Genomic DNA, 27,491 nt, shown 5'->3' with positions numbered 1-27,491 from the left:
ATAGCGTGGTGACTACGTAGTCGCGCCTGGCCAGGTGTCGGCGTCGGAGGTTGTCGATCAAAACGGGCGGGCTTCGCAATCTCGAGTGCGCCGAGCATGCAATCGCAAAAGTGAAGCTTTTCGCGGGTCGATGTTGAGATGGCGTCGGTCGCTCTTGCTACGAAAAACATTGCATGGGAAGGTAGCAGCAGCCTGGTCCGGTTAGGCGCCTTGTCACGTGCCGATAAACGAAAGATGGAAACAGTGGTCGCGCCTTCCTCAAGGATCTGGCCCAGAGGCGCTGCTCCACCCTGATTGGCCAGGACATCACAGGCACGACTCAGGGGGCAAGCGCCCAGCTTTGGACACGGGTTTTCTTCCTAGAGTGGGTCTTTCTAGGAGCTTGATTGGGGGAATCACAGGGGGGTAGGGAGGGAAGGAGCTGCCGGTGCGTGAAGGGGAAACGCGACTCGCAAGGGAAAGAGGTGTTCAGATTGATTCTAGAGCCTTTTTTTTCTTCATCTCGAAATTCGAACATCACCAACTGTCCGCCCCCGTTCGCATTCCTGTACAACGTGCGAGTGCATCCGGCAACCGAATCGACGACTGAGCGAAGCGTTTCGACGTTCGGTTCCTTTCGTTTCTCGCGTCCTCTTCGACTCTCGTGTTCCCTCTTTCGTCGTCTTTCGTCTGCGTCCGTCTCCTTTCTTTTCCGTCCACGTCACAATGCTTCCCACGACATTGCAGCAAGGCCTGTACGGCCTGTTTTTGTTTGCGACGGCGGCCCAGGCCCTTAAGTTCGACCTGCACCCGACCAACGGCCATCCACGCTGCATACGGAACTTTGTCACCCGCGACACCCTTGTGGTCGTGACGGCAACTGTCGGCGGCCACAAGGGCGACGGCCAGGTGGTCAACATGCATGTGAGTACACATTGGACTGGGAAACATAGAGAGAGACATACGGTTGGTGGCTGCTGCTGACAGGCACAACAGATCAAGGATGCTGTCGGCAACGAGTACGGCCGGGCCAAGGACATTGTCGGCGAGAAGCGGACCGTTTTCACGTCGCACGCGGACGCCGCATTTGACATATGCTTCGAGAACAACCTCGCGCACCGCGGCGGCGCCGACAGCTTCCGCCACATTGAGCTGGACGTCGACATTGGCGCCGACGCCAAGGACTGGGCCGCCATCCAGGCCAACGAGAAGCTCAAGCCCGTCGAGACGGAGCTGCGGCGCATCGAGGAGATGCTCAACGAGATTGTCGGCGAGATGGAGTACCTGCGCCAGCGCGAGCAGAAGCTGCGCGACACCAACGAGAGCACCAATACGCGCGTCAAGTGGTTTGGCTTTGGCACCACGTTCCTGCTGATTGGCCTCTGGGGCTGGCAGATCATGTACCTGCGCGCCTACTTCCGGTGGGTTTTCTATCTTTTTGCTTTCCTCCACGGTTCTCCTCCTTTTACGTCCACTAACACCCCCCGAAGCTCCAAGCATCTTATTTAAGGCTACCGGCGACGATCGACAACCACCGGCATGCTCGGAACGGACGGGCTTTTGCGCTTTGCACGCCTCGCCATACACCAACCTTTCTTTACTGTACCCTTATTTAATTCATGCATGAAAATACTGCATTTACGGAATCCCGGGCGGCAACGGGCTATGTCAAGTTAAGCAGCGAAGCGCGAGAGGAGGAAAGATAACTACACAGATAACTATGGACATACGACGGATATGGGGGTGACTGTCTTTATTTTTACATCTACACGGTACCGTGGTGCTTCGACCCGTGAAGGACATGTGGAGGCGCTTCTTCAGTGTATAGCATGGGAATGAACTGGCGCAAAAAAGACGGGTAACTACTATTTTTCTTGACATCCAGTCGACCGTTTGGCTTTGACTGATTTGAACAAGTTCGAAATGTTGGAGTGAACGCTGTGAACATGGCACGTGACCAAATTGAAGAGAATGGTTCGCATCTGACCAGCTCAGCAATGAGATGAAGCAACATGGGCGTGGAGACTTGCTACTGTAATCTTGACTTTGATGCGAATGTATTCGATGTCTGCTTCGACGTCGGGACTCCTGCAGCCCATTACACCGACAGACCGTGATGTTGGCGGTTGCAGTAGGATTTATAATGACGGCAGTGGTTCTGCGCAGAGCCCGCTAACAGTGCTGCTTAGGGGACCCGAGGTGCTCCTTCCAGCGGGCGGCAGCGGTAAAGCCGACCACCTCGAAAATTTATAGCCGACTCTCAATTCGCTTGTGATAGACGTCGTCTCTTCTTCGACAAAACAACACCAGCGCACACATCATATAGACAAACATACAACACCACAATGACTGCTCAACGACTCTTACGGCCGGCGCGGGACGCCCTGCGCACGCTGCCCTATGCCACACCCCGCACCTGCACATGTCGCGCCCACCGGTCGACGTCATTTTTCTCGACCTCTTCCTCACCCAGGAGCGCCTCTTCCAACGACGACGTCAGCCGCTCCGGGCCCATTAATCCCCAGCCCGCCAGCGAGCTGCAGCTGGGCGAACTGCCGGGCGGCACGTTCCGCATCGAGCCGCTGCGCCGCGTCGGCGAAGACGTGGTGACCATGCGCGCGCGCTTGCTCTACCAGTCGCGGAAACGCGGCACGCTCGAGTCGGACCTGCTGCTGTCGACGTTTGCCTCGGCACACCTAGCGACGATGACGGCCACGCAACTGGAGCAGTACGACCGGTTCCTGGATGAGAACGACTGGGACATCTACTACTGGGTGACGCAGGAGGAAAACACGCCCGCCACAGCAGCCGACGAGGGCAGCGGCAGCAACATCCGTGAACGCCCTGCGCACGAGTGGGCGCAGACGGTGGGCACGTTCAAGCCGGCGTATCGCCCGGTGCCGGCGCGCTGGCAGGGCAGCGAGATCCTGGCAATGCTGCGGCAGCACGTGCAGGAGCGGTCGGCCGAGGGCGAGATTGGCCGCGACGACGGCAGCGCAAAGGCGACAATCAGCAAGACGAAGCGAACCGGCGAGGGCATGGCCTTTATGCCGCCGCTGCCCGACTTTGGCAAGAAGTAGGGTGCGAGGAGCAAGGATGGGGGGGACATGCATATAAAAAAAACATATTTAGACTTTGAAACCCGCATGGAATGCCGGATGAAAACAAAGGAAATCGTCATGCTCATTATCAGACACAAAAAGTGTGGACAAAAGAGACAAAAGGAAACGAAACAAGACAAGAGGAAAGTACATGAAGAAAAGCGTAAGCACAAACGACGGAAAAGCAAATATGCACAATGCAGAACGCACAATGCAAAAGAAAAAGAAAACCCACCCAACGCTCGTCCCAGCTCCCAGTAAATTCTCGTCCCAAGGATATCCTGCCCCAATCAACCCCATATGAACGCCGGTTTTGTGTGAAAAATGGCACTGAGTGTACGTCGTAAAGCATCCGGAATGAGACGGTCGCACACACGGACACCCGCATCAACTGCCACTGCTCCCACCTCCGCTGTCTTCCGGCAGGATCCTGCCCAGACTCCGCAGTACCTCCATCACCGGCATCTCCCGCGTGCCCACGGCCGCCTTCTCGCGGTCTTCGCGGGCCTTGAGCCGCGCTGCGCCCAGTCGCAACAGCAGGTCCGCCTCGCGCCCGGCCACAGCCACCCGTTGATCCAAAACGTGCACGTTGGCCGCCAGGTGGTCGACCTGGAATGCCGCCGCTGTTCGTAACTGTCCGACGCGCTCCTGTATTTGGGCCCGGAAAGCGGCTGCGTCCGAGGTTGCTACTGCTTCTGATTGCTGTTGCCGTGACAGGACGACCTGCAGCATCTTTGCCTCCTCCGGGTCGAGAAGGCTCTCGTCGGGTAGTGGTGGCGCCTTGGCGAGGTCGGCGGGGCTGGCGTCGGCCGCGTACAAGGGCTGCAAGTCGAGCGTTGGCTTTGCCATCGACATCCATTTTTTCTTTTCCTCTTTTAACCTGCAGGGTGTTGTTAGTTTGGCAAATTCAGATTGCTTGGCCAAAGCCCTTCCGCCTTCCATCCATTTGACGCACCTCTTGATCCTCGCCTCGAGCTCGGCAATCTTCTCCTCGTGCTCAATGTTGCGCGGATTCGGCTTCAGTACTACGGGCCTCTTGGGCTTCTGGGCCTCGTCGTCGGGTAGCTCGTCGCGACCGAACCAGTTGGAGAACTCGGCCCGGTTTGCAAAGTCCTTCAGCAACTGATCTTGTATTGCGCGGGCTAAAGAGCGGCTGGAGTTAGCACATGCAAGCTTCAGAATCGTCGCATATAAAGAGCACAATGACACAATGAACGTACCACCCAAGAGCGCACTCGAGTTGGCCGAGCCGTGCGGCGGCTTCTCTGACAACGCCCGCTCGCCACACCACATGAGCAGCTGCCGCATCCGCCGCGGCTCCGGGAGTCCCTCCGCCTCAATGTGCTTGTAGAATTCGGCTGCGTCGACCTCGCGGTGCGGCAGCGCGCTGTGTCCGTTGTCAATCAGCGAGCTCGCGCGCCGTCCGCGCATGCCCACACTGCTGCGCCGCTGCCCGGTTTTTCGCCGGAGCTCCTTGTTGCGGTTGATGATGGGCGTGTCGCTAAACGGCAGCGCGATCGTCTGGTGGTGCACACTCTCGCTTGGTGGGGTCCTGCTCATGTCGTTCGTGTTGTCGTTGCTCGTGTCGGCGCTATCTACAACAGCAACATCGTCGTCGCCATCACCGTTGTCCCCGCCCGCCACTTCGGGCTCTCGCCGCTTGGCTGTGCTCCCACGCGGTTTGCGTCCCCGGCCACTGGAAGCACCGCGTGGTGCTGGTGGTACTGGCGCTGGTGGTGGTACTGGCTCTTCGACTCGCTCAGACGATGTACGTGTCCTCCGCTTCGACTTGGCTGCTGGCGCGGGCCGCGCAGAAATCTCGTCTTCTTCGTCTTCATCGACCGGCGGTGGTAATGTCTTGGCGGCTTTTGGCGGCCGCCCGGGTCGCCGTGTCGACGCGGCCGGTTTTGACTGGGGCTCTACTTGTTGTGGCGAGGTGGTGGACGACCGTGTTGTCAACGGTGGTGATGCGGGGATGGCGCCGCGCCTCCGTCCTGTGCTCTGTCTGCTCTTCTTCTCTGCTGCTGGTGCGGCCAGCTCCGGCGCAGCTGTCGTCTTGGCACGCTTGGAGCCGCGTGTGAATGTAAAGTCGCCATCCTGCTCATCGTACACAGAGGTGGCTGCAAGAGAAAAACAAACGTTAGCATAACTACGACATCGCAGAAAAGGACATCCAGAAACGCGTGAACCTACCAGCAATGCGTTTGCTGCTGCGGCGGCTGGCCTGGTTGCTCATGCTCAAGTCCTGAAGCGGTAGACGGGTGCGTACGAGGGTCGTCATGGATGGCGGGCGCGGGCCGGAGATAAGAGCGGGCAATATGCAGACGGTGGTGTGGTGCGGCTATGCTGTGACGGCGACGGAATAGAGCCGTAATGCGTGCGTCGTCTGTGTCGTCGCTGGGTGCATGTCCCGTGTGCCTCTAGGTGTGCGCCCGGTGTCGACACCCGCCCTCAGTTGTGCCCGGTATTGTCCCGGCGAAGGTAGAAACGCGTTCCGAATGCGCCGTCAGACGTTCCTGTCGTCGATTGATCTCGTGTTGCCCTTTGGTGCCTCGTCCCAAGTGGCTGCTTCCGATGGCCGGGCAGCTCTCCCCGCTCAATTGGTGCGTTCCTCGAATGACGCACAGCGGCTGATTCGCGCTTGTGTCGTTTGCAATCGCTGGCCGTGGTGCTTTCGCTGGCTGTAGACGATATCGCACGCGCCTTGTCGAAACTGTTGGAGCAGATTGACGCGTCGATTTTCTGTCCAAATTGTGGTCGTGATGCTTCGTCGGCAAGGACAAATATCGTGTCGGAGCCTCGTGCCAACAATCGCGTAATGCAGGCAGTGAGGGTGGGCGCGTCGGCGTCGTCGATTGGGCGACTTGGCTTATGAGTGGTGTGTCGTGCGCAGAACAAACGGTATCGCGAGATTGCAAAAGAGTTGAAGGAGGGAGGGGAAGGGGTGGAATTGGGACGGCGCTTCCTTCCTCAACGAGCGGTTTCCGTCCTGCTTTGCTTGGTTGTTGGTTTTGCGATTTGCGCCTTGGGTCGCGGCTTCCGGGTCGGTCTTTTCTCCCACCTTTCCTTCCCCCTTGTTCGTCGACGATTTGTTTACGCGCGCTGCACGGCGCACCTGATTTGCCAGTTTTGGATGATGTGGATCCGCGCTAGCCTAAATAAGAAAAGCGTGGCAGCCGAGAATGGGTAGACGTTTTGTACGGAGTAGTGGGAAGTGAGCGAGAAATATTGTCACGTGGTATCCAGAGGTCTGGTCACGTGTCGGAATTTATCAAGAACCTGCATCGTATCTGAGCCAACATTTGTCACGAGAAACGACCGTCAATGAAATTCCGCAACGCGCACCGGACAGTAAGCAGTCGTAATTTTTATTGAATGTGATAGATGCTGAATACAATGTGGCAGAACACTATATATACTGAGTTGCCGGTCACCGGGAATTTTGTTGCCTCTACCCCCTGAACCATCCACCGTCAACAACCCGGTTGACATCAAGTCATCTTCTCATGCAGCAAGTCGACAAAGAAAGAAAATGTAAGAGACGAAGTAATAAACGAAGGGAAGGGTAAGAAAATGAACCAAGTACAAGGACGTGTCAGTCCAAGTAAATGACATGGGGAAAAACAAGCACGTAGAAACCGGAAAACCAAGGTTATAAGGAGAATAACAAAGAAAAAAAAATCACAAACACGCTGAAAAGACATCCCAAGTTTAAGGAAACCCCACCGGCCCTGGTCCACCTTGTCCTTCCCCTACCAGGCAGGGCCTTGATGCCGCAGGCCTTTCCGTTTTTGTGTGCGACCTTTGTTGCCCGTCGTTTTGTTCCAAACACCAGAAAGGGCAAAATCGAAGAAAAAAAAATATGACGACGGAAAGTAAACCAAGAGAATGATAAAATCAAAGAAAAGTTAAATCCACGGATTGTCCGTCCCAAACTAGAATTATGGTATACGCCACCTTTTGCTGATGTTACACATGAGACAACGGCCCCATGGCATACCCTCTAGGAGAGCACACCTCCTTATCTCGCCTCGTCTCGTCCTGTTCCACATCTCATCACATCTTCCTTTTGGTCAGCGCGGATTGGGGGGGATGTACGGCCCGCAAATCCAATGCAGAGACTGTAGAGACATGTGCTGAGTTTAGCGACCCACTCTAAGAGAACCGCCGGGTATTAACCTGGCCAGCAATCACTGGCTGGCTTGCCATGGGCGCGGCCATGCCGTAGGGGTTCATTTGCTGGTTGAAGGGCTCAATCGACTGCTGCAGATACGTCCCGTGAAGGCCCTGTTGTTGCGTAATAGGACAATCCTTGTGAGCCAAGAGCAGCGTCTTGAGGTTCACTATTTCTTCGCGCAGCTGATTGATTTGCGAAGAGAGGTTCTCGTTCTCTGTGCTGTACAATTCAACCTTGGTCTGCAAGTTCTGAAGCCACTGCTTCTTGCGTTGACGACACTTGAGCGCCGCGACACTGTTTGGGGGGAAATTGTCAATATATGAGAACTGTTGCTATGCAACCTAATGAGCAAAAAGGTGGCGGCGAGAGAACATACCGGTTGCGCTCAAGGAAGTTCTTGCGCTTCTCCTCCTCAGTCATCTTGGGACGGGGCTGGCCGTCCTTGCCGAGACGGTTATCGTCGTCGTCGGACTGCGAGTCCCCGTCGCCGGACATGTCGTCTTGTGGTGGCGAAATGGCGGCGGCGGTCTTTGCTTTCTTGGCAGCGGGGCCTTTGACCGGCGCATCAGAAGCCTTTCTCCGGTTGTTGCCAGCAGTGCCGTTGTCGCCAGACGAGTTGCGCTTGCCTCTCCCCTTTGCATTAGTGCGCACGGGTTCACTCTCATCCGACACGGCACTAACAGCCTCGCTAGTACTGCGCCCGTTCTTGGACGCACCAGTGCCGTTGGTGGCACCATGACCGTTTGTCATGGAAGTGCCATTGGCACCACGCACAGGAGGTTGACCGGGAATGACTGGAATTGGCACGGGCGTCTGGTTTACGACAGGCGGAGCGTTCGGCATGCCGGCAACAGAAGGCGGCAGTGGAACAGCAGTGTTAGACACCGGCTGTGGTGGCGGGGGAGCAATAAATTGAGCCTGAGGCTGGGCACTGCCACGACCCTGAGCAAGCAGGTAAAGACTATTGGCTGCATTACTATCCTGGTCGAATGCCTTTGCTTCAGGCTTCGAGGCAGGCACGGAGGCGGCAGGCGGGTCCTGCGGCGCACTTGTCGGAGCCGAGGTCTGCTGCTGGTTGACCTGGTTGGTCAGCTGAGTTTGCTGCTCGCGCTTGGATGCCGCGGCGGTCATAGCGGTGCGGTGGAAGTCCAATGTTCCAGGTGTAGCACCACCGCTCTGGAGCTGCGCGAACACGGCCTGGGAACTGGGACTTGGCGCGGGAAACATGGAGCCGCTGCCGCCAGGGGTCAAGCCCGTTCTCATTGACGATTCATTGGGTGTGGGGAAGCCGCCACGCAGATGGGTGTCGCCAAAGTAGTCGTTTGTGGGACCGGACAGCATCGCCGGGCTAAGAGGACCAGTCCGGAGCGACCCACCACCCCAATTGAATGACGGTGTCGTGCCGCCGGGCAGAAGCGACGACGGCGAGGTGAGAGAGGCCACGGACGGCAATTTTGTCCCGTTCGGAGTATCTCCGCCCGCACTGCTACTGCCGCCAAACGACTGCTCAAAGGGGTTCGGCTCGAGGCTCAGTGAGCCGCCAGCCCCGCCAACCTGGCTCGCAAAATAGTCTGGGGTGTTTCCGGACTGTTGGTTGGGACGGGGCGGTGGTGCGAGAGGCTTGGCGGGTTCGGCATTGGAGGACGGGTCGGGTTTCTCAGCAGATGTCTGCACCTCTGGAGGAGCGAAACAGAAGTCGTCAGCACATGTTCTTTGGGATGAAAAGAAGAAAATGGAGAATATAAAGACGAAGGGATTGGGAGTCAAGGTCGAGTAGAGTCAATGTCGGTGCGTAAACAATGGAGTCGCAGATAAGATCGAGTGGTCGATACAAACGACGACTGGACAAGAATGAAAAATCGAAACATACCTCGTAAAGGTGATGACTTGGTCTTCTGCTTGGGTGATTTGGACGTACCGCGCGATGCGGGAGTCGGTGAGTGCTTTGCCATTGTGTGAGGTAATGGCAGGGTTGGCGATCGATAAATGATACTGATTAACGGATTGTTGACAAGTGTCGATGCAGTGGACACAAGCGGATTTGTAATGGTGAAAAGGCGTCTGACGGCGAGTCGCTTCGGCGCAAACGAATGGGAAAAAACAAGCCGGTCGCTCTAAAAACGTCGTTCTAAATCGAGTCGAGAGATGTGCATCTAACAAGTCGACGATCGTAAACGCGTAGATCGGTCGTTGTGTCGTCGCGTAGTCGCCGTTGTGCTGGGAAGAAAGCGTCCCTGGAGCGATGACGATGACGCAACGAGGCTTTGCGTAGGTGGAATGTTCCTCTCGACAAAAAACACGATGCAGAACAAAAAACGCAAAAAGCAAGTAGCAAACAACAAAATGGACCAACAATGCGATGTCCAACAATGGATAGGTGAGAGACACAAGGAAACGGACGTGACGATAGGATAACGTAGAGTAACAAGAGGGAAATTGAAAGCGTTGTGTAAAAACGGGCCAAACTCGTGTCGCAAAAGCGTAAAACGGGTCTGGGGACTGCTGGAAATGATGAAGAATGACGTCGGAGGGGAAGAAGTCACGATACTTTTCAAGAATAGAGTAAGATAGCACGCTGGCGATAGAAAACGGCAAGCCGATTAGGACAGGAGTGTTTTTTCGTCAAGCGTGAGCGGTTGGTGATGCTGTATCTCGTTGCAGTGACGGATGACGAAAGAGTTTGAAAGGGGAAAAAGAGGAAAATAGGAGAGAGAAAGAGAAAAGGCGGGTGACGTAGCTGGAGAAAAAGGTGCAGTGACGCCGTAGGCACAGAAATGTTTCGCAACGCGGACGGAACGGGGGCCAGCGTGGACACTACAGCGCAATGGGCAAGTGCTCGTAGGGGGAGTGAACTGACGGAAGGAAGTGAAAATTCGAACCATGACGCAGACGCCCATTTTCCCTACTTTCGACGTGGGTTCTTGCCTCATCCGCCTCTCATCCGTCTCTTTTCCTTTTTGGCACTTTCCCGCAAAAATCTTCCATGACTGCAGGTGATTGGCTGTGTTGAAGTGGAAAGTGGGCATGCAGTGTAAAACAATGGCGTTTGGAGCGATTGCAGAAACAGGCATAACGCGCCCCTTTTCGCAGTTTCCGTGGGTATGACGGCCACTAACGCACTTCGAGCAAGGTACTTGAGTGTACACGCAAAACTGGCCGTATGGGACATGTACCCAGTCTCAATGCCTCTGCCGCAAGACCTTTTCCCAGCCAGTGCATGCCGGGTCCCCACGCACTGTCGCCAGGAGGATGGCGTCTTTCGTGCGCGACATGCTCCGTAATATGTGATGCCAAGACTGTGCCTTTTGGTATTGGCCTAAATTTTGAAGCCTGTTGGCCAGGCCTCGGGAGCCCTAATTTTTGGGAATTTCAGGCCAGAGGCCAGTGGGATAGCGAGGCATCGCGCGCAGTCCCACTTTTGACACTACAAAGCTGAATAGGCACAAAGACCGTCTGGCGTGATTTGGGCGTGATTGCGAATTTACCGAACCGTGCTAAGCTTTGACAAGAGTGTGAAATGTGTAATTTACAGGGGTGGTTGTTGGATGGCCATTAATTTGGTCGCGCCTGCCGTTTTTTGCAGGTCTTGCTCTATTGCCGTTTCCCGCCACTTTGTCAGTATCACTTTGTCATGTTGCAGCTGGTCATCGCCCAGTTGCCGACCAAGCCTGGATGTGCATTGATTGAAAAGACAATGGGAAGGGGAGCGCGCCCAATGGCAATGAATTGGAGGTTCTGGGTGTGCACGAGAGGTTGGGGGTGTGCTCGAGCGTGCTCTTGCCATGCTGAGGAATGGGGACTCCCGACGGTTTTGCACTTGCCATGCCGCGCTTGCCACACGCCCCGTCCTCACACAGTGCTGTTCCGACCCACACAGTGTACGGATCACTTGTCAACGATCCAATCTACAGGCCCCTGTCTCCTGCCACTGCGTTTTTGTTTGCTACCTTCGATGGGAGTGCGATGCGCCTCACTTCCACTTGCGTCACGTCAAACAGGGATTCGACTGGGGACGCGTTGTGTGAGCAAAATATGGGGAAAGTAAATGCTACGATGATACTCCGCCCAGAAGAGGAAGGGACGATGGCGATGCAGCAGCATGAGCATGACAATGCGCATGAACGGGCAGGAACAAAGGTGAAGACAGCGGCGCGTGCAGCCTCCCATTTCTAACAGCCAGCCTTGCTCGGGTGTTTCGTAGCCTGCTCTCGTGGCCGAGCCGGTCTACTATCTGCCGGCAATACAGCCAACAGCCGCAGTGTCTCTGTTTTTACGTCGTGCGTCGTCATACTCGACCTTTTTCAGCGCTGGCGGCCTTAATAACTCTACATATAGACAAATATCGACATATATCAAAGACGGACACTCTGCCATATTAACACGCATACTTTGCAGAGTAGTTAACGTCATATCGGCGAGCAAGTCTGACAGTCCGTGTGTAGAACTTCCACACTCACCTCGCTACCAGTGTGCCGCCGACCGGCGGCAGAATTTAACTTATCACCGCATCGGAAGGAGGGGAACCGACTTTAGTTCTGTTGTTGTTCTAGATGGCCTTTCTGCTTAAGAAGTAGGGCAGCGGGCTCAAAAGACGATGAGGGCGTGGTAATCTTGTCCTCGTAAGTAGTTCGTGTCGAAGCTCAGCCTTGCAACTAGAGAACTCAACGTGTCGAATGCGCTGTACTACGCACAGAGGAGAGTCTTGATCTCTCGATGCACCGTAGCCACCTTTTGGCTGGCAAATTGTGTCGAAAGGACCACCTGTTTACTGTTCAAATCGAAAAGGGCAACACCGACTTGTTCTCGACATTTGAACGCTTTCGCTTCTTGCCGGCCTAATCCACTTTAACATGGGCTTTTCGCCTCTCTTTTCTGCTCCAATGTGCAGTCCTATCCTCTATCGTTGATACCCGGTTTTGCACCCATATTTTCCTACGTCTTACAAGACAGCACACGAGATGTCACGCTGCCACGCTCTTTCCCAGTGGGCAGCATAAAATGCCCCCACCTTTTTTCGTCGTTTCCCTTTCCATCGTTCTTACCGCTCCCGTCTTAGCACCGAACAGGCCACGATGTGCAGCGTCTTCACCCGTCTTTCGACCTTTCGTCCTTGCCTTTTTGGGGTTTCGCGTTTTTCAGTGGTTTTCTGGTCTGTCAAACGGTGCAGCACGCTAGCACCCACCCCTGTCGCTAGTTCGAGTGTCCACCGAGACACCGCATTTTACGACATGTCGTTAAGTTAAGAAAGAACCAACGGTGCGAGCGACGTCCCATTCGTACGCCCCAGATGAAAACAGAGGAATACGCTGCGTGGATGCTGGTACGCGGAATGCCCAACGCCCTATGGATCTTCGATTGCTTCTTTCCTTTTCTTCTTTTCTCCTTCCCTCTGTAATTTGCCTCATTTTGTCTCCCCTCGCACGGCAGCAGGACCCTTTGCATTACGCGGTACGACTGGACAGAAGGATTTCGTCTTCGAATGACGTAATCGGCGGTACTGTCTCGGAAAAATGGATCGAAGGGCAGGCGCTCTCGTCCTTCTCGTTGAACAAAGTGCTGAGACAACGCTGAAAGAAGGTGCACGGCACATACAGACACACGCAGCAGTTGGCCTAGAACAGGCAAAGAACCGCGATCGAGATTTTGGGAGGGCAATCGGGGAACGAGAGGCCAGAAAAGACATGGCCAGGCCGTGTGCGACCGACCACACACACCGGCCGGAAAACGCCAAGACAATGGACAACTCACTGCTGAGGCCAGAACCGCGCCTGGTCTTGCCATCGGAGCACGAGGTAGCATGCTCCATTTTGCATTCCAGTCACTATGTTGGCTCTTTGCCATACATTCTGTGTGTTTGTAATCTTGCTAGCAGGCACGGCGTTCTCTAAGTGTCCGGAGTGAGACGTTTATCATTCTTCGTGACAGTTGAAGGCTCCGCCACGCTGGGCTGCCCGGCGAGACTGTGTATTGATCTTCTTGTTGTGCAGAAGGTTTAGTGGCCGGGGTGCCTGTAATGACTTCATTTCACTGTCCACTAGCGGGGGAAACACACCGCGTTTGGTGCTACGGGCCTGCTGTTTAGTTGAAACGAGCAGGTCGTTAGCGGTTTAGGCCAATACATGCGTGTTCTCGCACGGTGTTGCACTTTCCTCTTCGACGATTTATAACAGCACTATCCACCTGCTGATAAATCTGGAGGAAAAGAGGAGGCCGGAGGACGTCGTCGGGAAGGAGACAGAGACTGTCGTACGCGTGACTTGGCCCTTCCCGTTTTTGAACTTCTTCGCTCAAATGGTCAAGGCCAACGTTCTGCGGTGTATTTCTTCTTTCCAACCGTCCGTTGCAGGCTTCCTTGCTATTTCTTGTTTTGATGCAGGTCGGTCGCTTTTCGTATCGTTTCCGTTGCCTTGTTCGCAACACAATCTAAAAAGTGCACCGTTCTTCTTGTCTGGTCGTACCCTCTCAATAGAGGAACCGATCGTCTCCTATTCAAGGCTAAAAGGAAAGAGCAGAGGTGAGGAGTAATAGAATCCGATTGCCTTATTGGCCAAACATTGCGAAAGGAAGGAGCAAATCAGGTCTGCCATTCTCACCAGAGGCAAGAGCAGCTCAAGAACTTGTGGTCGAGGGAACTAAACTTGGTTCAACTACGTCATGATGTGAAAGCGCACGGAAAGTGTCCAAGCCCAGGACCAGAAGTACGCCGCAGCCTCGTCTCTCGCAAACCAAGGGCCTGCCGCTAGCTCTCAGGATTCTAATCCCAATAGCCAGAGCGTCGTGCCCGGGCAGCCGGGTCACCGTTGTGGAGTTCAAAATCTGAAGCCTTGTGATAGTCACTGACTATGCCATGTGGAGGCCTCGACCGAATCTGTAACGGTCGGTCGACAAAGCGAAAACGGGGAATGCTAACCATGTCAAAGGAAAAGCGACACGAGGACATAGTGTCGGTCCCAGGCGAGGTTGCATTTGTTGACTATTTACAAATGCAGTGATCCCACGTCGCTACGGTAATTAACAGTCACCTCGCCGGGCATCGCGGCGTCTGAGATACATGATGAACGAGGCCAAAGTAGTATGTCGTATTGGGTGCTATGTAATGCAATGTGGCCCCTATCGTATTCGTCTCGTGTAAAACATATTAAGCGTTGTGTCGCGCTCCTGGTCAATTCGTAAAAGGAACATGGAGCGTCTGGGCCGTTTGCCTCGCATCGGTCTCAGTGTGTCGGCAGGCGACTGGGCGTCGACCACATCCAGCCTCTGACTTCACTACAGTCTTGGGCCCTCGGCTCCGTCGACGGGCCGCACCCGGAATCCGTGCCGCGGCGCGTGCAGCATCACCTTGGGCGCATCCTCACTGGCCGCCACCTCGATGACCACCTCGTCCGGGCAGAACCGTACCAGCTTGCCCACGTCCTTGTGCGACTTGCCCGTGTCCGTCGGCCACAGCACAACGTGCTTGCCGATGACAAGGCTTGCCGCACGCGCCACGGGATCCTTGGTGTCGATGTAGGACGACACGTTGGACAACGGGTCCCAGAACTGCGCCGTCAGCACTTCCTGTGCCGCCTTGTCGCCGTCGATCCTCTTCGACAGGCCCGGCTGGTCCTTGCGCGCAGCACGAACCACGCGACTGAAACGGTCAATCCAGGCAAACAGCTTGGGGAACTGCACCGCATCTAATCCGGCCTCCTCCGAGCCGCTGCCATCCAAAAACGCGCCCGGCATGCTAGCCAACCAGTGGAAGGGCCAGATGGCCTCGATGTCGGCGATCGAGGGTCCCTCGGTGCTCAAGATCCATGTGCGGCCGTCGGCGAGCAGCGTCGTCTCGAGAATCGAAGCAGCATGACGGACCTCGGCGAGGGCCTCGGCACGTTCGAGTGCCTTCGAGGCAGTCGGCTCCTCGGATGCGGTGGGCGATGAGGCGCCGGACGGCGCAGACACAGGCTTCTTAGGCCGCGGGTTGAGCGGACCACCAAAAAAATCCATGCGGTCCTTACCGAAGACGGGGTCCTTCATGGCCGGCACATCACCGGGGATCAGTCGAGCGGCTTCGAGAAACAGACCGCTGTCGTTGGTCAAGACGTTGAGCAGGCGCTCCAAAGCCAGTGCCTCCGCGCTGGCCTTCTTGTCGCTAGGATTGAGCCCGAAGCCGAGGGGCGGCCGCACTGCGGGCGAGGAGGGCTGGATCAGTTCAAGCTTGCGCATGATTAGGCGGGTGTCGAGGTAGACGTCACGGCCAATAGCCACAATGGGGATTCGACGATGCCGAACGCCAAGACGGGCAATGTCCGGCCGGGGCATGGTCGCCGGTTGGATCTGATTTTGTCAGTATCATATTGCGCCGTAGCCTGCCCTCGGTGCTTGTCATCCAGCCCCTGTCCTCCTAGCTCTTTCTCATTCTATCACATATCGACCTTTCTCTTTTTTTTACTTACACATTCGTTGTACGGCAGCCCTCGGAGGAGCAGATACCACTGGATGCGGCGCGCATACGGCGAGTACGAATAGTGGTAGAAAACGATGTTCGGTGTGTCGGTCATGGTGGCTTTGTTTTTGGATTGTTTTGGTTTATTGGTTTTGTTGTTGATGAAGGAAACCATTCAATTGCTTTGTTTACTGTCGATAAATATGTGCCGACAACAGGAAGAGTCATGTTGTCATTGCCGCCTCGCGCCTTCCCCATCCTTTGCCCTGGCGAAGTCGGAGCTTGGCCTGGCCTGTCCAATTGTACCGAGGCACGTTGGCGGGAAGGAGCATTGCACGGACCCGCGGCCACGGATAAAGGCGGGGGCAAATCGAATAATTCGAGAGAGTAGACTAACATAGCAGGGTCGACTGGACACTGATCTTACAGCGATTTGGCAGGTTAGAAGCCCCAAATTTTAACGCACGCCCACTATATTGTCGCTGTAGCGCGCCCCAAACGCGTGGCCGCAACATCTTACCATATTCTGGAAGACGATTTGAGTGTAAACAAATCTTGGCAGAGAAAGACACTTGAATAAGCTTTTGCGACTCGCTTTTGAAGGCATAAAATAGGCCAGCCGCGTCTTGGCTTCCAGCATCATAATTGCTAGTGTCTGTTGAGAATCCCATCCTAAATTAATCGGTGCACAGGTTGAGATACCGATGTCGAGATCTTTTGTTTACATCTGGATTCATACGTACATAAATGAAAGATAGAAGAATATGAGACGGACATAGCGAAGTCCAAAGCATAAGGCATTTAGAAGGGCCGTGGCGGTCATACCGACTCGTCGGTGTCAGCTCACCCCCGGACTCTTCGGGGCATCGAAGTCGAAGACTTAAAGCAACCCGTAAGTTGAGCAGCAAAGGAGCCTCCCACCGGCATCCGTCGCAGAGACATTCAGCCTTGTTAATAAACAGCCCGCCTGGAGCCGTCACTAACATGCAGCAACTGACAATCTCCACTTGTGTACATCTTTTAAGTGACATCTACTGGCTTGCCAATACCGGCGGCGGAATGAATGCGGAGTCTGTCCCGTCCTTCTCCAGAGCAGCGCAATTGACAGCGAGACTTGACGGAGTGCTCGTCATCTTCGCACAGATAGTCCATCGACAGGCCTTTGACAAAATTTCACTTGCGAGGACGAACCAGGAGGGGAGCGACGTGATCTAGTCGGGGAAACATATCGCAAATACATGCAACTAAAGCAATTGTCTCACCGACGGACGACAGCTAGATTGGCCGCCAGACTGGGCATCCGTAGTATGGTTCGCCGACGCCTGCATCGATACGAATGTCTCTGGATCCAACATGGGATGCGTAGAATGGCGAATGAGATCGTTGGAAAAGCAGATGCGACATGCGCCTGCCCTCTCTGTCCAACTGAGACGGCGCTCCGTTCTTGGCATTCCTTCCTCGTTACTCCCCGGCAATATGTAGGAAAGAGTGCATCGCGCCTGCCACCGCTGATAAGCTCGTTTTCACCACTATGTTTTTTCCCCTCCGGCGGCAAGTGGTGCCGCTCGTGAAAAAATGGGAGAAATAAAACCAGAGGGGCGAAGTGGATCGCAAAATGAAAGTAGTGCGCGGGAGCCTCTTAACAACTGCCTATTTAGGAAACCTCGCGTTTGGTCTGATTTATTTTGTTAGATAATAGCGACTGCCTCGCAGGGGCTTCACTGCCCTCTATCGTAGCTTCTGTGTCGGTCGTTGCGCCTAAAGCAGCAAGACAGCAGGTGCTCCGGCTCCGTTTCTTTATTTTATTTTTTATTTTTAACAAAAAAACTTTCTCCACGTCTTTGGCCCTGTCAACGTGTCTCTATGCAGCATCTTCGTACTCGATAAGAGCGGACATCGACACATACCCACCCGCACGTTTATATCTTCCCTCATACCAATGTACTTTGTGAGCCGGTGTAAATTTATTTGTTTGTATCTCACCTTTGCAAACTTTCTGCACTGAGTGAATGTCGCGTGTCGGTCAACACGAATTGCGGTTGGGGAAGGGCCTTCTTTGAGAGAAATAGCGGAACCATCCCTCGTGCTGATTTCAGCACCCGTTCGCACTTGCTCTCGGGAGCGCCGATCTCTTTTGCAGTTTGGCCACCTCTTTGTGGCTCCCATGTACCATGCGGCCGGTGGGCACGAAACGCCGCTTGTTATCTCTCAGCCCCGGACAAATGAAACTTTTTTTTCTTCGTCCAACCGTGAGTGACCTCGTGCAGCCTCTGGCTCTGTCGCGTGCGTTTCAGGGTCTGTATGCAGACTTCTCGATCCTTTCTAGTGCCGTGAGAACCGTCAAAATACGGGTTTTTAGTCTCATTGATCGTTCTTGCCTTTTTTTCGTCTCGGTGGTTATCGTACCTTCCCCCGCCGTGTAAGTCGCCTAAGCATATGGCAGACTGCTGATCCTCCCTCCTTCCCCCGTCTGTAAATATCCATAATTATTTTGGTTAACCTACGTTACCTTGCTCCTTCCTATTTCTGTTCTTCAGATTTTGAGTTTATACTTCCTTCCCTCCTTCCCCCGGATTTCTCTCTCCCTTCTCACCCTTTCTCTCTTTCCTTCTTTGTTCGCCGGCTGGGATTCTTTTCTTGCTTCTCCCTCCTCTACTCAACATAGAAGAGGCTGGCGCTGTTCTGTCAGTGGCGAGAAAGATTTTTTTGGTCTACCAACAACACGTACCATGGCGGTATACAACACCGTCGAGGAGGAGAAGCGCGTCGGCGTCGAGGAGAATGTCCTCCCGGCGGCCGACAACTCCGACAAGATCGGCGACGTTACCGAGTCGTCTTCGGACAACGACCTGCCCTCCTACTTGCGCTCGTCCAACGCCGTTTCACGCTTCTTCGCCACGCTCCGGTCCTACGAGAACGCCCTCGACCGCAAGATCGGCGTCGAGAGTGCTGGCATCACCCGCCGCCGGCCGGAGGACCGCGACCCCAACTATGCCCGCTGGTCCAACCAGGCCGTCATGTATCTGCTCTGGATGAGCACCACCATGAACATTAGCTGCTTCACGACAGGCTTTCTGGGCTGGGAGTTTGGCCTTGACCTGAGCCGCACCGTCGCCATCATTGTCTTTGCCACCCTACTCGGCAGCGCCGTTACCGGCTGGTGCGCCACCATGGGCCCCGGCATGGGCCTGCGCCAGGTCTCCATCTCGCGCTACTCCATGGGCTGGTGGCCGTCCAAGGTCATTGCCGCGCTCAACGTCGTTGAGCAGGTCGGCTGGTCGTCTGTGGGCAGCATCACCGGCGGCCTGGCGCTGTCGGCCGTGTCGGACGGCAAGATTGGCTCGCAGCTGGGCGTCGTCATTGCTGCCGTCATTGGCTTCGTGATTTCGTTTGTCGGCCTGCGCGCCGTCTTCACCTACGAGAAGTTTGCTGGCCTCGTCTTGTTTGTGGTGTTCATCATCATGTATGGCGAGACCGCGCACTATGGCGATACCAGCATCAAGACGGAGCTCACGGGCGCCACTCTGTCCGGCACGGCCCTGACGCTGTTTGCTGTTGTCTACGGCTCGTCTGCGTCGTGGTGCTCCATTGTGGCCGACTATTACGTCGAGTATCCCGTCAACACCTCCAAGCTCAAGGTCTTCCTCCTCACTACCGCTGGCATTTGTAAGTAAAGCGAGGAGTAAAGCATTTCAAATACAGAATCAAAACAGAAATGGGAGGACGACGAAAAAGACGCGCTCCATGCTGACAGTCTCTTCCATTCCAGGCCTGCCTACGTGCTTTGGCATGTGCTTGGGTGCTGCGGTGGCCTCGTCGCTCGACAGCAAGCCCGACTGGTCGGACGCCTACGACGAGGGCATCGGCTTCCTCATCCAGATCATGCTCCACCCCAAGGGCTTCGCCAAGTTCCTGCTCGTCATCCTCGCGCTCTCTGGCATTGCGATGAATGCCGTCGCCCTCTACAGTGCCGGTCTGTCCGTGCAGCAGTTTGCCCGCCCGCTGGCCGCAGTGCCCCGCTTCATATGGACCGCCCTCATGTTCGTCGCCGTCATCCTGCTCGCGCTCGTCGGCCGCGACCACCTGCTGTCGTTCCTCGAGAATTTCCTGTCGCTGCTGGGCTACTGGAACACGTCGTTTTTCATCATTATCTTCCTCGAGCACTATCTGTTCCGCAAAGGCTTCTCCGAGGGCTACGACAACTACGACCTCGAGTCGTGGAACAACCCGAAGCGCATGCCCTTTGGCTGGGCCGGCGGCCTCGCGTTCGCGGCCGGTATTGCCGGTTGCGTTCTGGGCATGAGCGAGACGTGGTACGTGGGCGTGCTGGCACGCAAGATTGGCGACACGGGCGGCGACATTGGCAACCAGCTGTCCTTTTTATTCACCTTTGTCGTCTACATCCCCGCCCGCTGGGCCGAGTACAAGTACACCGGTCTGTAAAAGAAATGGTGGAAGAGAAAATGACAAAGGGGAATAAAGGCAGAGGGAGTAGAAATTGGAACTGAGCAAGAGAGACCATAAGGAGAACGGGGAACTTGGAATCCTGCAGCCACCGATAGGATACGGCTTATTTTTCTGCTTGTCTTGAATATATTTTCTGGAACACTCTTTCCTAGCGATACTCGATACTGTACTATCTGAGGCCCGGCCTCGGGTGCAAGTGTATCCAAAATGACCCAACGGACTCGGTTGGATGTGGCCAGGGCGCCATATCAAGAGGGGACAGGACCATCTAAGATGCATCCGAGATCCCGTCAGCACACCGTTCCCTACATCGGCGGTTCATTTGTATGGGGGGCTGGAGGAGGGCTGACCGGCACAGCATTTTCGCGCATCACGAAAGGGTGCATGGCCAAAGGTGAGAACCATGGCTTCAGTGCAGCGGCTACGGCTCCGCCCTTGCTTTGCATACGCTCTTTGATGCCTGCTGCGGCTCCCGGCTTGTTTTCAAGGTCAGGGCGCTCTTCACAAGGCAGTTCCATCATGTCCAGGGGTGGTAGCCGGAGGATCGCCCGCCGGCCAGTGCGAAGATCGCGCAGCGACGGTCCACAGATGCCGAGGATCGCGTGCAGGACCAGCGACACGAACGCCAGGATCGACGCCGTCCATACCAGCGCCAGCATGGTGTTGCCCACGTCGACAAAAATGTTGAGCTGGTTGATGGCCGAACCCGCCAGCCGGTACGCGAGCACCACGGCCGTGGCCAGGGCCGAGCCAATAAAGAGACAGAGCGCCGTCGCGGCCGCGAGAATACCGATGGGCACGCTCCACCAGCGGGACAGCAGCACGAGCGGCGACAACAAAACGAGCAGGCCCGACACGATCGTGCCGACGAGGTAGGTACCGAACATGGCCTGCGAGACGTAGCGGATGATATCGAGAACGGTCTGGACGCGGATGGGCAGTGGTACCGTGCTCGTATTGAGGAGCTCGCTGAAAATGATGCCGACGGGGTTGAACCAGTAAAAGGCCTGGGGACGCGAACATTTGGAAATGGCGGACAAGCGGTCACCCTCACAGTATCCCCAGAGGCCCGACTGGTAGTAGTTGCGCAAGCCTAGGCTCTGGGAGAGGGCATGGGCCCAGGCAGGGTCGGTGGTGTTGGTGCCAGGGATAACGCTGTCGTCGAACAGCTGCGACAGGTCGAAGCGGAAGAGGAAGAGGCTGGTCGAAGTCCGGCTGGTATTAGTGCTTCCTGTTTGGACCTGCATGCATGTCAGTGTTTGCTGCAATCCCCCTTTCGGCTTCTCCGCTTTCTGCCGTTTCAGCCCTCTCTGCAGGATACTATGTTACAAGTGTACTTACCACGATGAGCAGAACAGCGGCAACAAGGTATAGCACGCAGCTGATGCCGACGAGGTAGCGCCGAAGCCGGGTAGCTATCCAGATTTCGCCTCTTGTCGGCATAGCAGCTTCCAATTCATCAGCAGCGCTCCAGGCCCGAGCGCCCGCCGTAGAGCCGATCCACGGCGTGAACATGGACGCACCATGGCCAGGACGATCCCCGTGACTGCCATCGTGTGCAGCATGGCATGACGTGCCGTTACGAAGCCGTATGGAGGCGTTGATATTGTTCGAGATCGGCGAGGCATAACTTAGCTGGACCGAGTCCTCGTCGATGGGCAATCGAGCACCCGCCGAGATTTGTAGGTCGGTACCATCCGTTCTGGCGGCCAGATGGCCCACATCCCCAACGGGACTCGTAGGACTAGCAGGACTTGCGCGAGTCACGGTGCTATTACTGGTGTAGTAGCTGCGCGTACTTGAAGATCTCACCGCCTCTGAGGTCCCTGGGGCTGCGTCTACCGGAACTTTTCTGGCGGACAGCCGAGGTGTGCTGTTGGTAGCGAAATGGCTCATGGCCGGAGGTAGAAGGATATCTTGTAGGTCGTTGTTACCAAGACAGGTCGACGTCGAGGGATGAGGTGGATGATGCGGATTCGGATGAAAAAGATTCGGCAAACACGCCGTCGCCGTCCCACATACTGGTCACCAGGAGATGTAAGGATCAGTGGCAAAAGACGGAGAGAAGAAGTCCGGAAGTAAATATACAGGATAAGTATACTGGCGAAAGAGAAAATGCCTTGTGGTGCTGTCGGTGAGGGGAGAGATGCACGACAACGTCAGGTGGGTGGATGTAGGTCAGTTGGCCTCATGAGGCTATCGACAAAGGCTGGAGCTGCCAGCAGCAGCCATTTTGGCCGAGGAAACCATGGCTCCTAAAGACGGCAAGTAACACAGCTGCGAGCAACAGACCGCGTGAGGAAGTAACAAGTGACTGTGGCGGTTGGCACTTGCATCGCGGTTGGCAGGTGTTCGTGAAGGCAGGTGCGATGGTGTAGCCGACTGTGTTCCTGATGGCAAGACCACGTGCATTTGCAAGAGCCGAAAGGCTGAACGCGTGATGCACTGAAGGTATCTGACGATGTCCGAAGAATACATTTTATTAAGGGCGGTTTTGCGTACAATTTGAGTTGGATTTGTTCCAAAATAAAAGTGTTGATTTTTTTGAGATTTGCTTTTAGATCTATTTTTTTTTATACGTTTTCCTTTGTTTATTTTCCTCTTTCATCAAATAGGCACCATAAATTGTTCCGACAAAACAGAAAAATATCAACTAAACCGGACATAGACTGCCTTCATCTGCAGTTGATTTCGGCCGTCCAAATGCACATATGTCAAATGACACGGACGGCATCCCGTGCCTATTGGCTGAGACTGCACGAGGCTGCGGCGGCAGATCGTGTGCCCAGCCGATTCCGCTGCATGCAACCCAAGCCTAGATCGATATATGAACTGCCCACCCTCCAAGTTTCGCTACCAACCAAGATAAGGCGAACACCAAGCATGGCCACGTTAGGTATTGTGTGGAGGAAATGACATCTTGTGTCGCGATGTTCCGGCGGCACGTGGCTTCCGCCATCTGATGTCTCCGACCGCTCCTTCCCAACATATTGGCCAGGCACCTTCCCTTTCAGATGAGCATCACTGTCGAAATAGTAACTGGCAGGAAAACGGCAAAATGGCAGCTTCAAAACTTTTCTCCGGACAGCGACCAAAGCATCAGACAATAGCAATTGCAATCTCGGCCAGCCACCCTTCGCCTTGCGCTATCCACCTACATCCTCTTGACCTTTGCTCGATGCCCGTTCGTCTGCTAATGTCAACACATACATTGTGGCCGCCCTTGATCCCCTATTTCCGATCCTAAAATGCGTCTTTTATTCGCTCCCTTTTGTCTTGTCTTCTTGCTGACCTCTACGCAGGCCAGGAGCACAATCCGCGGCTCTCTGCCTAATCTCCAGCAAGCCCTAGGCCAACTCGTGAAGGACTCCAACAGCTCGAATGCTCCTCCCAACGTGACCACCACCATTCCGTTGACCAACATCACAGTCTGCAATGGCTATGCCGAACTCTGCTCGCGCAAGTACAGCAACGTCACCATGGTCGGCGCCCACAACTCGCCGTTTGTGCAGCGCAACAACCTCGCGGCCAACCAGAACCTCAAGGTGACGCAGCAGCTCGACGACGGCATCCGGTTCGTGCAGGCACAGATGCAGTTCCCGGTCCAAGACAACGGGACCGGGCCGCACTTTTGCCATACCTCGTGCGAGCTGCTGGACGCGGGGCCCATTGCGGGCTGGCTGACCGAGGTGCGCACATGGGTCGACGCACACCCGCAAGACTTTGTCACGATCCTGCTGGGCAACGGCAACTACTCGGCCGCCAGCACGTATGCGCCGCACATTGAAGCGAGCGGGCTGGTGCCGTACGCGTTCGTGCCGCCGCCCACCACCACCACCGCCGCCGGCCTCGCGCTGGACGCCTGGCCGACCCTCGGCGAGATGCTCGCGGACGGCAAGCGCGTGCTCATGATGCTCGACTACAAGGCCAATCAGACGGCGTACCCCTGGCTGCTCGACGAGTTTGCGTACCTGTGGGAGACGCCCTTTGACCCCGTGGTGACGTCGGTGCCCGTCACCGAGACGCTGCCGTGCCCCGTGCAGCGCCCACCCGACCTGCCGCCCGGGGTCGCCAACAGCACGCTCTACCTGATGAATCATAATGTCAACCTGGCGGTGTCGCTGCTAGGCCAGAATTTCACGGTGCCGGCCCTGGCGCTGCTCAACCAGTCGAATGCGGCGACGGGCATCAACAGCCTGGGCGCGGCGGCCGAGGTGTGTGTGGACACGTGGGGCCGCCCGCCGCTGATTCTGAACGTCGACTACTACGACCAGGGCGCGCCGCCCGGGTCCGTCTTTGAGGTGGCGGCAAAACTCAACGGTGTCTCGTACGAGAATACATGCTGCGGGAAGACGGCCCTCGAAGTGGTGTCGGGTGCCGTGCATCGCAGTATTCCTCTCTTGTTGTTGGTCACCATCACGGTCGCCGCCGTTATGGGGCTATGGCTGTGGTGAGCTGTGGTGGACTGTGGTGGGCTGTGGTGGGCTGTGGTGGGCTGTGCCTGTTGTTTACGTTTCAAGCATGCAGGATGTTTAAGAGTTAGTTTGTATTTCAAGTAGCTTTTATTAGTATTGAGTGTATGCCCGAGATAAATAATAAAAGACCAAACGACGACGGAAGTCGCGAAGAATATGTACATGAAGTGAACAGAAAGCAAAGACAAAAGGCATCACATTATCGTAAAAGTAAGACTGGATATAAATCGACGGAAACATAAAGAAAAGAAACACAAAGCAAAAGCAAAACAAAAGGAAAGCTGGGAACGCCCTTCACGCCGTCACGCGACGGCCTGGCCTTCTGGCACGACGACAGGTCGCCGGCCAAACGTCCAACCGAGCACGCGCATCACACCAAACGTCCGCCGTGTCGTTGTCGTTGTCGTCGCCGACGCGTGGCTCCTTTTCCGCAGCAGCGACGTGTTGTTGGTGTTGGCCGTTGTCGTGCTGGACGAGGCCGAGGCTGTCAATGCCGCAGCCTCGTGCTCGTCCATCAGCCGCCGCCGCTCGGCCCTCTGCCATAAAATCTCGCGACCGATCTGCACAAACACGTCGGTGACGTTGTCGCCGGTTTTGGCGCTGGCCTCGAGGAAGAACGAGGGCGACGACGCCGAGGGAGGGTGCGGATGCGGGTGCGGCTGCAGACTAGGAACCGAGGGCACCGCTGAGGGCACAGCCGGGGGCACAGGTAAGGGGGGGATCGACGGGACGGGGGGCACGGCTGTGGATGCTGACGGCGACGGCACGGCCGCTGCTTTGCTGCCGTCGATCCAGGCCACACGCCGGTCGCTGTCGTCGGCGTCGCTCTTGGTGCCGACGAGAAGGAGGGCAAAGGGCCGTGCGGGTTTCGACTGGGCACGAGCGCCACCCATGGACACGGAGCGCGCATGATGGGACTGTTCTTCGTCTTTCTGTTGCTGTTGTTGCTGTTGTTGCTGTTGTTGCTGTTGTTGCTGCTGTTGCTGCTGCTGCTCCTTTTTGTAGCTTCGGAAGCGCATCGATTTTTTCTTGGGAACGGCCCGCTTGGACGTCCTCGGCCGGGTCTTGTCGTCGCCGCCCTTTGTCTTGTCTGCCTGTTGTGCGTCGTGGACGCCCATGCCCCGTTCCTGGCGCAGCCGGTCGTAGAGGCGCCGCGCCTGCTGAAACGACGCCGGGTTGCAGACGTCATAGACGACAATGGCTGCCTCAGTAATGGCCAGCGCTTGCTCGAGCATCATGGCGGCAGGTGTCACTGTGGGTGAAGGCGAGCCGCGGCCGAGTTTGCCATTATTGCCATTGTTTTTGCTGCTGCTGCTGCTATCGTTCGGCGCCCCTGTGGCTTGTGGATCTTCCTCTACCAGATGCTGGGAGGGCATCTCGAGGACGTCCATGTTGTACATGAGGTTGTCGATGCGCAGGGGCCGTCGTCCGCCGCGTACGAATCGGGGATCCGGTGGTGCACCGTCTTGGAATGAGCCATCGCAGAACTGAGAGTGGTTAGTTAGACGTGCGTAGTGAGGAGAGACGCGGAGCAGAATGGGTACGTACCCTCGTCAGGAGAGCCGTCTTGCCGACGCCTTTCGCGCCGATGAGGAGCACGCGAAAGTCACCGACAAAGGCGCGTGCGGCGGCGGTCTGCACGCGGTTGCCGCCATCCTGCTCGTCATCAAACTGGTCATGCCACGAGAAGATGGCCTTGAGGTAGCGAGCCTCGTCAGAGGTCCAGACCATGGAGCCCATGGTGAGGTGTGGTAGAGTGGAGTGAATCGACGGTGAAGTAGGAAACGAAAAAGTTAAAATGGTAAAAAAATAAAAATTATAGAAAATAAAGGGATTTGAGATTTGTGTAGGAGAGAAAGGCAAAACAAGACAAAAGGGCAAGATTCAGAGACGAGACACTGGCTGGAGACGTGACAGTTCCCAGTAAGGAAAACGGAGAGGGCAAAATCTGATATAGGAGGATGATCTTAGAACATAGCATTGAGGGTCTCTTAATAGAAGGAGTCTTATAATATGACGGAGAACACAGAGAAGGATGAAAGAGGGATGGATAATGAACAAGACAAGGCGAGTTGAGGCAAAGCAAATGAGAACGAGGCCCGGGAAAATGGACGTAAAAGAGAGAAGTAAGAATGGGGTGAAGTGAGCGTATGGTGATAAAATAGTGAGACGACTAGTAAAGATAGGAACAAGTGAAGAAAAGGGCCACAACGAGCAGGGATACACAGCAGACGAATGCACAATGTGTTGTGCCTTGCGTGACAATAATCATATAACAACCAGCGTACGAGACAATGAAGGGCACTGAGCAGGATCAACGGTTGTTGTGCACCTGTTGATTTGGTCGCTGTCTTGAAACAGCTTCCCTTGCTCTGTTGGCAAGGCAGGAGACGGGCAATGCGCGGGCAATGCGCGGGCTCAATTCTGCCAAATCGCAGATCGATCGTCGTTCGTCGCAGGTTGATCTTTGTTCTCTTGTTTTTCTTCTTCTTTAGAGCTATCCGAACAGTCCGGGCCGTCTCTTGTCTGATTGGGGTTGATATGATTTTGTTCTTTTCTTTTCTTTTCTTTTCTTTTCTTTTCTTTTCTTTTCTTTTCTTTTCTTCTTTTCTTTTTCTTTTCTTTTTTTGGCCTCCTTTCTTCTGTTCTATGTCATTGATTTTGTGCAGCATCTGAATGGGCAAGCTGATGGAGCCATTCGCAACGGGAGAGCCGCGGCCGCTCGCCGGCGCATGTACCACCGGCTAATCTAAAAGGGGTTAAAGAGGAAGCAGAGGACGCACCCTCTTCGTTGTTCGTTCCTCGACTTCGCTCCTTGTGGTGCATGGCATGGGGCTCGTCCCGCCAGGGACGTTGTTCCGATATTG

General features: G+C 55.3%; 9 protein-coding genes across 9 annotated transcripts; 4 read left to right on the top strand and 5 right to left on the bottom strand.

Moving 5' to 3' along the window:
• Positions 1 to 705: 705 nt before the first annotated feature.
• Positions 706 to 1,488, top strand: SPBR_06162 (uncharacterized protein; the record flags this gene model as incomplete). Its single annotated transcript, XM_040764424.1, has 3 exons — positions 706 to 903; positions 967 to 1,400; positions 1,470 to 1,488. The coding sequence occupies 3 exons, from the start codon at positions 706 to 708 to the stop codon at positions 1,486 to 1,488; spliced, it is 651 nt and encodes a 216-aa protein (XP_040622164.1).
• An 836-nt stretch (positions 1,489 to 2,324) lies between these two features.
• SPBR_06173 (tpr repeat protein) lies at positions 2,325 to 3,059 on the top strand (the record flags this gene model as incomplete). Its single annotated transcript, XM_040764435.1, has 1 exon — positions 2,325 to 3,059. The coding sequence occupies one exon, from the start codon at positions 2,325 to 2,327 to the stop codon at positions 3,057 to 3,059; it is 735 nt and encodes a 244-aa protein (XP_040622163.1).
• Positions 3,060 to 3,467: 408 nt separating this feature from the next.
• SPBR_05747 (mis12-mtw1 family protein) lies at positions 3,468 to 5,361 on the bottom strand (the record flags this gene model as incomplete). Its single annotated transcript, XM_040764010.1, has 4 exons — positions 3,468 to 3,960; positions 4,036 to 4,222; positions 4,301 to 5,200; positions 5,274 to 5,361. 4 exons carry the CDS (start codon positions 5,359 to 5,361, stop codon positions 3,468 to 3,470), a joined length of 1,668 nt encoding a protein of 555 aa, XP_040622162.1.
• A 1,874-nt stretch (positions 5,362 to 7,235) lies between these two features.
• Positions 7,236 to 9,209, bottom strand: SPBR_05727 (activating transcription factor, other eukaryote; the record flags this gene model as incomplete). The annotated part of the gene is made up of 3 exons (XM_040763990.1): positions 7,236 to 7,551; positions 7,634 to 8,933; positions 9,128 to 9,209. 3 exons carry the CDS (start codon positions 9,207 to 9,209, stop codon positions 7,236 to 7,238), a joined length of 1,698 nt encoding a protein of 565 aa, XP_040622161.1.
• Positions 9,210 to 14,523: 5,314 nt separating this feature from the next.
• Positions 14,524 to 15,797, bottom strand: SPBR_05967 (uncharacterized protein; the record flags this gene model as incomplete). The annotated part of the gene is made up of 2 exons (XM_040764229.1): positions 14,524 to 15,573; positions 15,693 to 15,797. 2 exons carry the CDS (start codon positions 15,795 to 15,797, stop codon positions 14,524 to 14,526), a joined length of 1,155 nt encoding a protein of 384 aa, XP_040622160.1.
• A 2,614-nt stretch (positions 15,798 to 18,411) lies between these two features.
• SPBR_05806 (nucleoside transporter) lies at positions 18,412 to 20,125 on the top strand (the record flags this gene model as incomplete). The annotated part of the gene is made up of 2 exons (XM_040764069.1): positions 18,412 to 19,348; positions 19,452 to 20,125. 2 exons carry the CDS (start codon positions 18,412 to 18,414, stop codon positions 20,123 to 20,125), a joined length of 1,611 nt encoding a protein of 536 aa, XP_040622159.1.
• A 329-nt stretch (positions 20,126 to 20,454) lies between these two features.
• SPBR_05858 (uncharacterized protein) lies at positions 20,455 to 22,045 on the bottom strand (the record flags this gene model as incomplete). Its single annotated transcript, XM_040764121.1, has 2 exons — positions 20,455 to 21,390; positions 21,491 to 22,045. The coding sequence occupies 2 exons, from the start codon at positions 22,043 to 22,045 to the stop codon at positions 20,455 to 20,457; spliced, it is 1,491 nt and encodes a 496-aa protein (XP_040622158.1).
• Positions 22,046 to 23,327: 1,282 nt separating this feature from the next.
• On the top strand, positions 23,328 to 24,603 carry SPBR_05965 (uncharacterized protein; the record flags this gene model as incomplete). The annotated part of the gene is made up of 2 exons (XM_040764227.1): positions 23,328 to 23,333; positions 23,452 to 24,603. 2 exons carry the CDS (start codon positions 23,328 to 23,330, stop codon positions 24,601 to 24,603), a joined length of 1,158 nt encoding a protein of 385 aa, XP_040622157.1.
• Positions 24,604 to 24,926: 323 nt separating this feature from the next.
• SPBR_05912 (uncharacterized protein) lies at positions 24,927 to 26,364 on the bottom strand (the record flags this gene model as incomplete). The annotated part of the gene is made up of 2 exons (XM_040764175.1): positions 24,927 to 26,111; positions 26,173 to 26,364. The coding sequence occupies 2 exons, from the start codon at positions 26,362 to 26,364 to the stop codon at positions 24,927 to 24,929; spliced, it is 1,377 nt and encodes a 458-aa protein (XP_040622156.1).
• Positions 26,365 to 27,491: the final 1,127 nt, after the last annotated feature.

This window comes from Sporothrix brasiliensis (genome assembly GCF_000820605.1).
Source record: "Sporothrix brasiliensis 5110 chromosome Unknown Cont15, whole genome shotgun sequence".
In the NCBI taxonomy this organism is placed as follows: domain Eukaryota; kingdom Fungi; phylum Ascomycota; class Sordariomycetes; order Ophiostomatales; family Ophiostomataceae; genus Sporothrix; species Sporothrix brasiliensis.
Note: the sequence above shows the minus strand (reverse complement) of the source record. Positions and strands in the feature narration are given on the sequence as shown.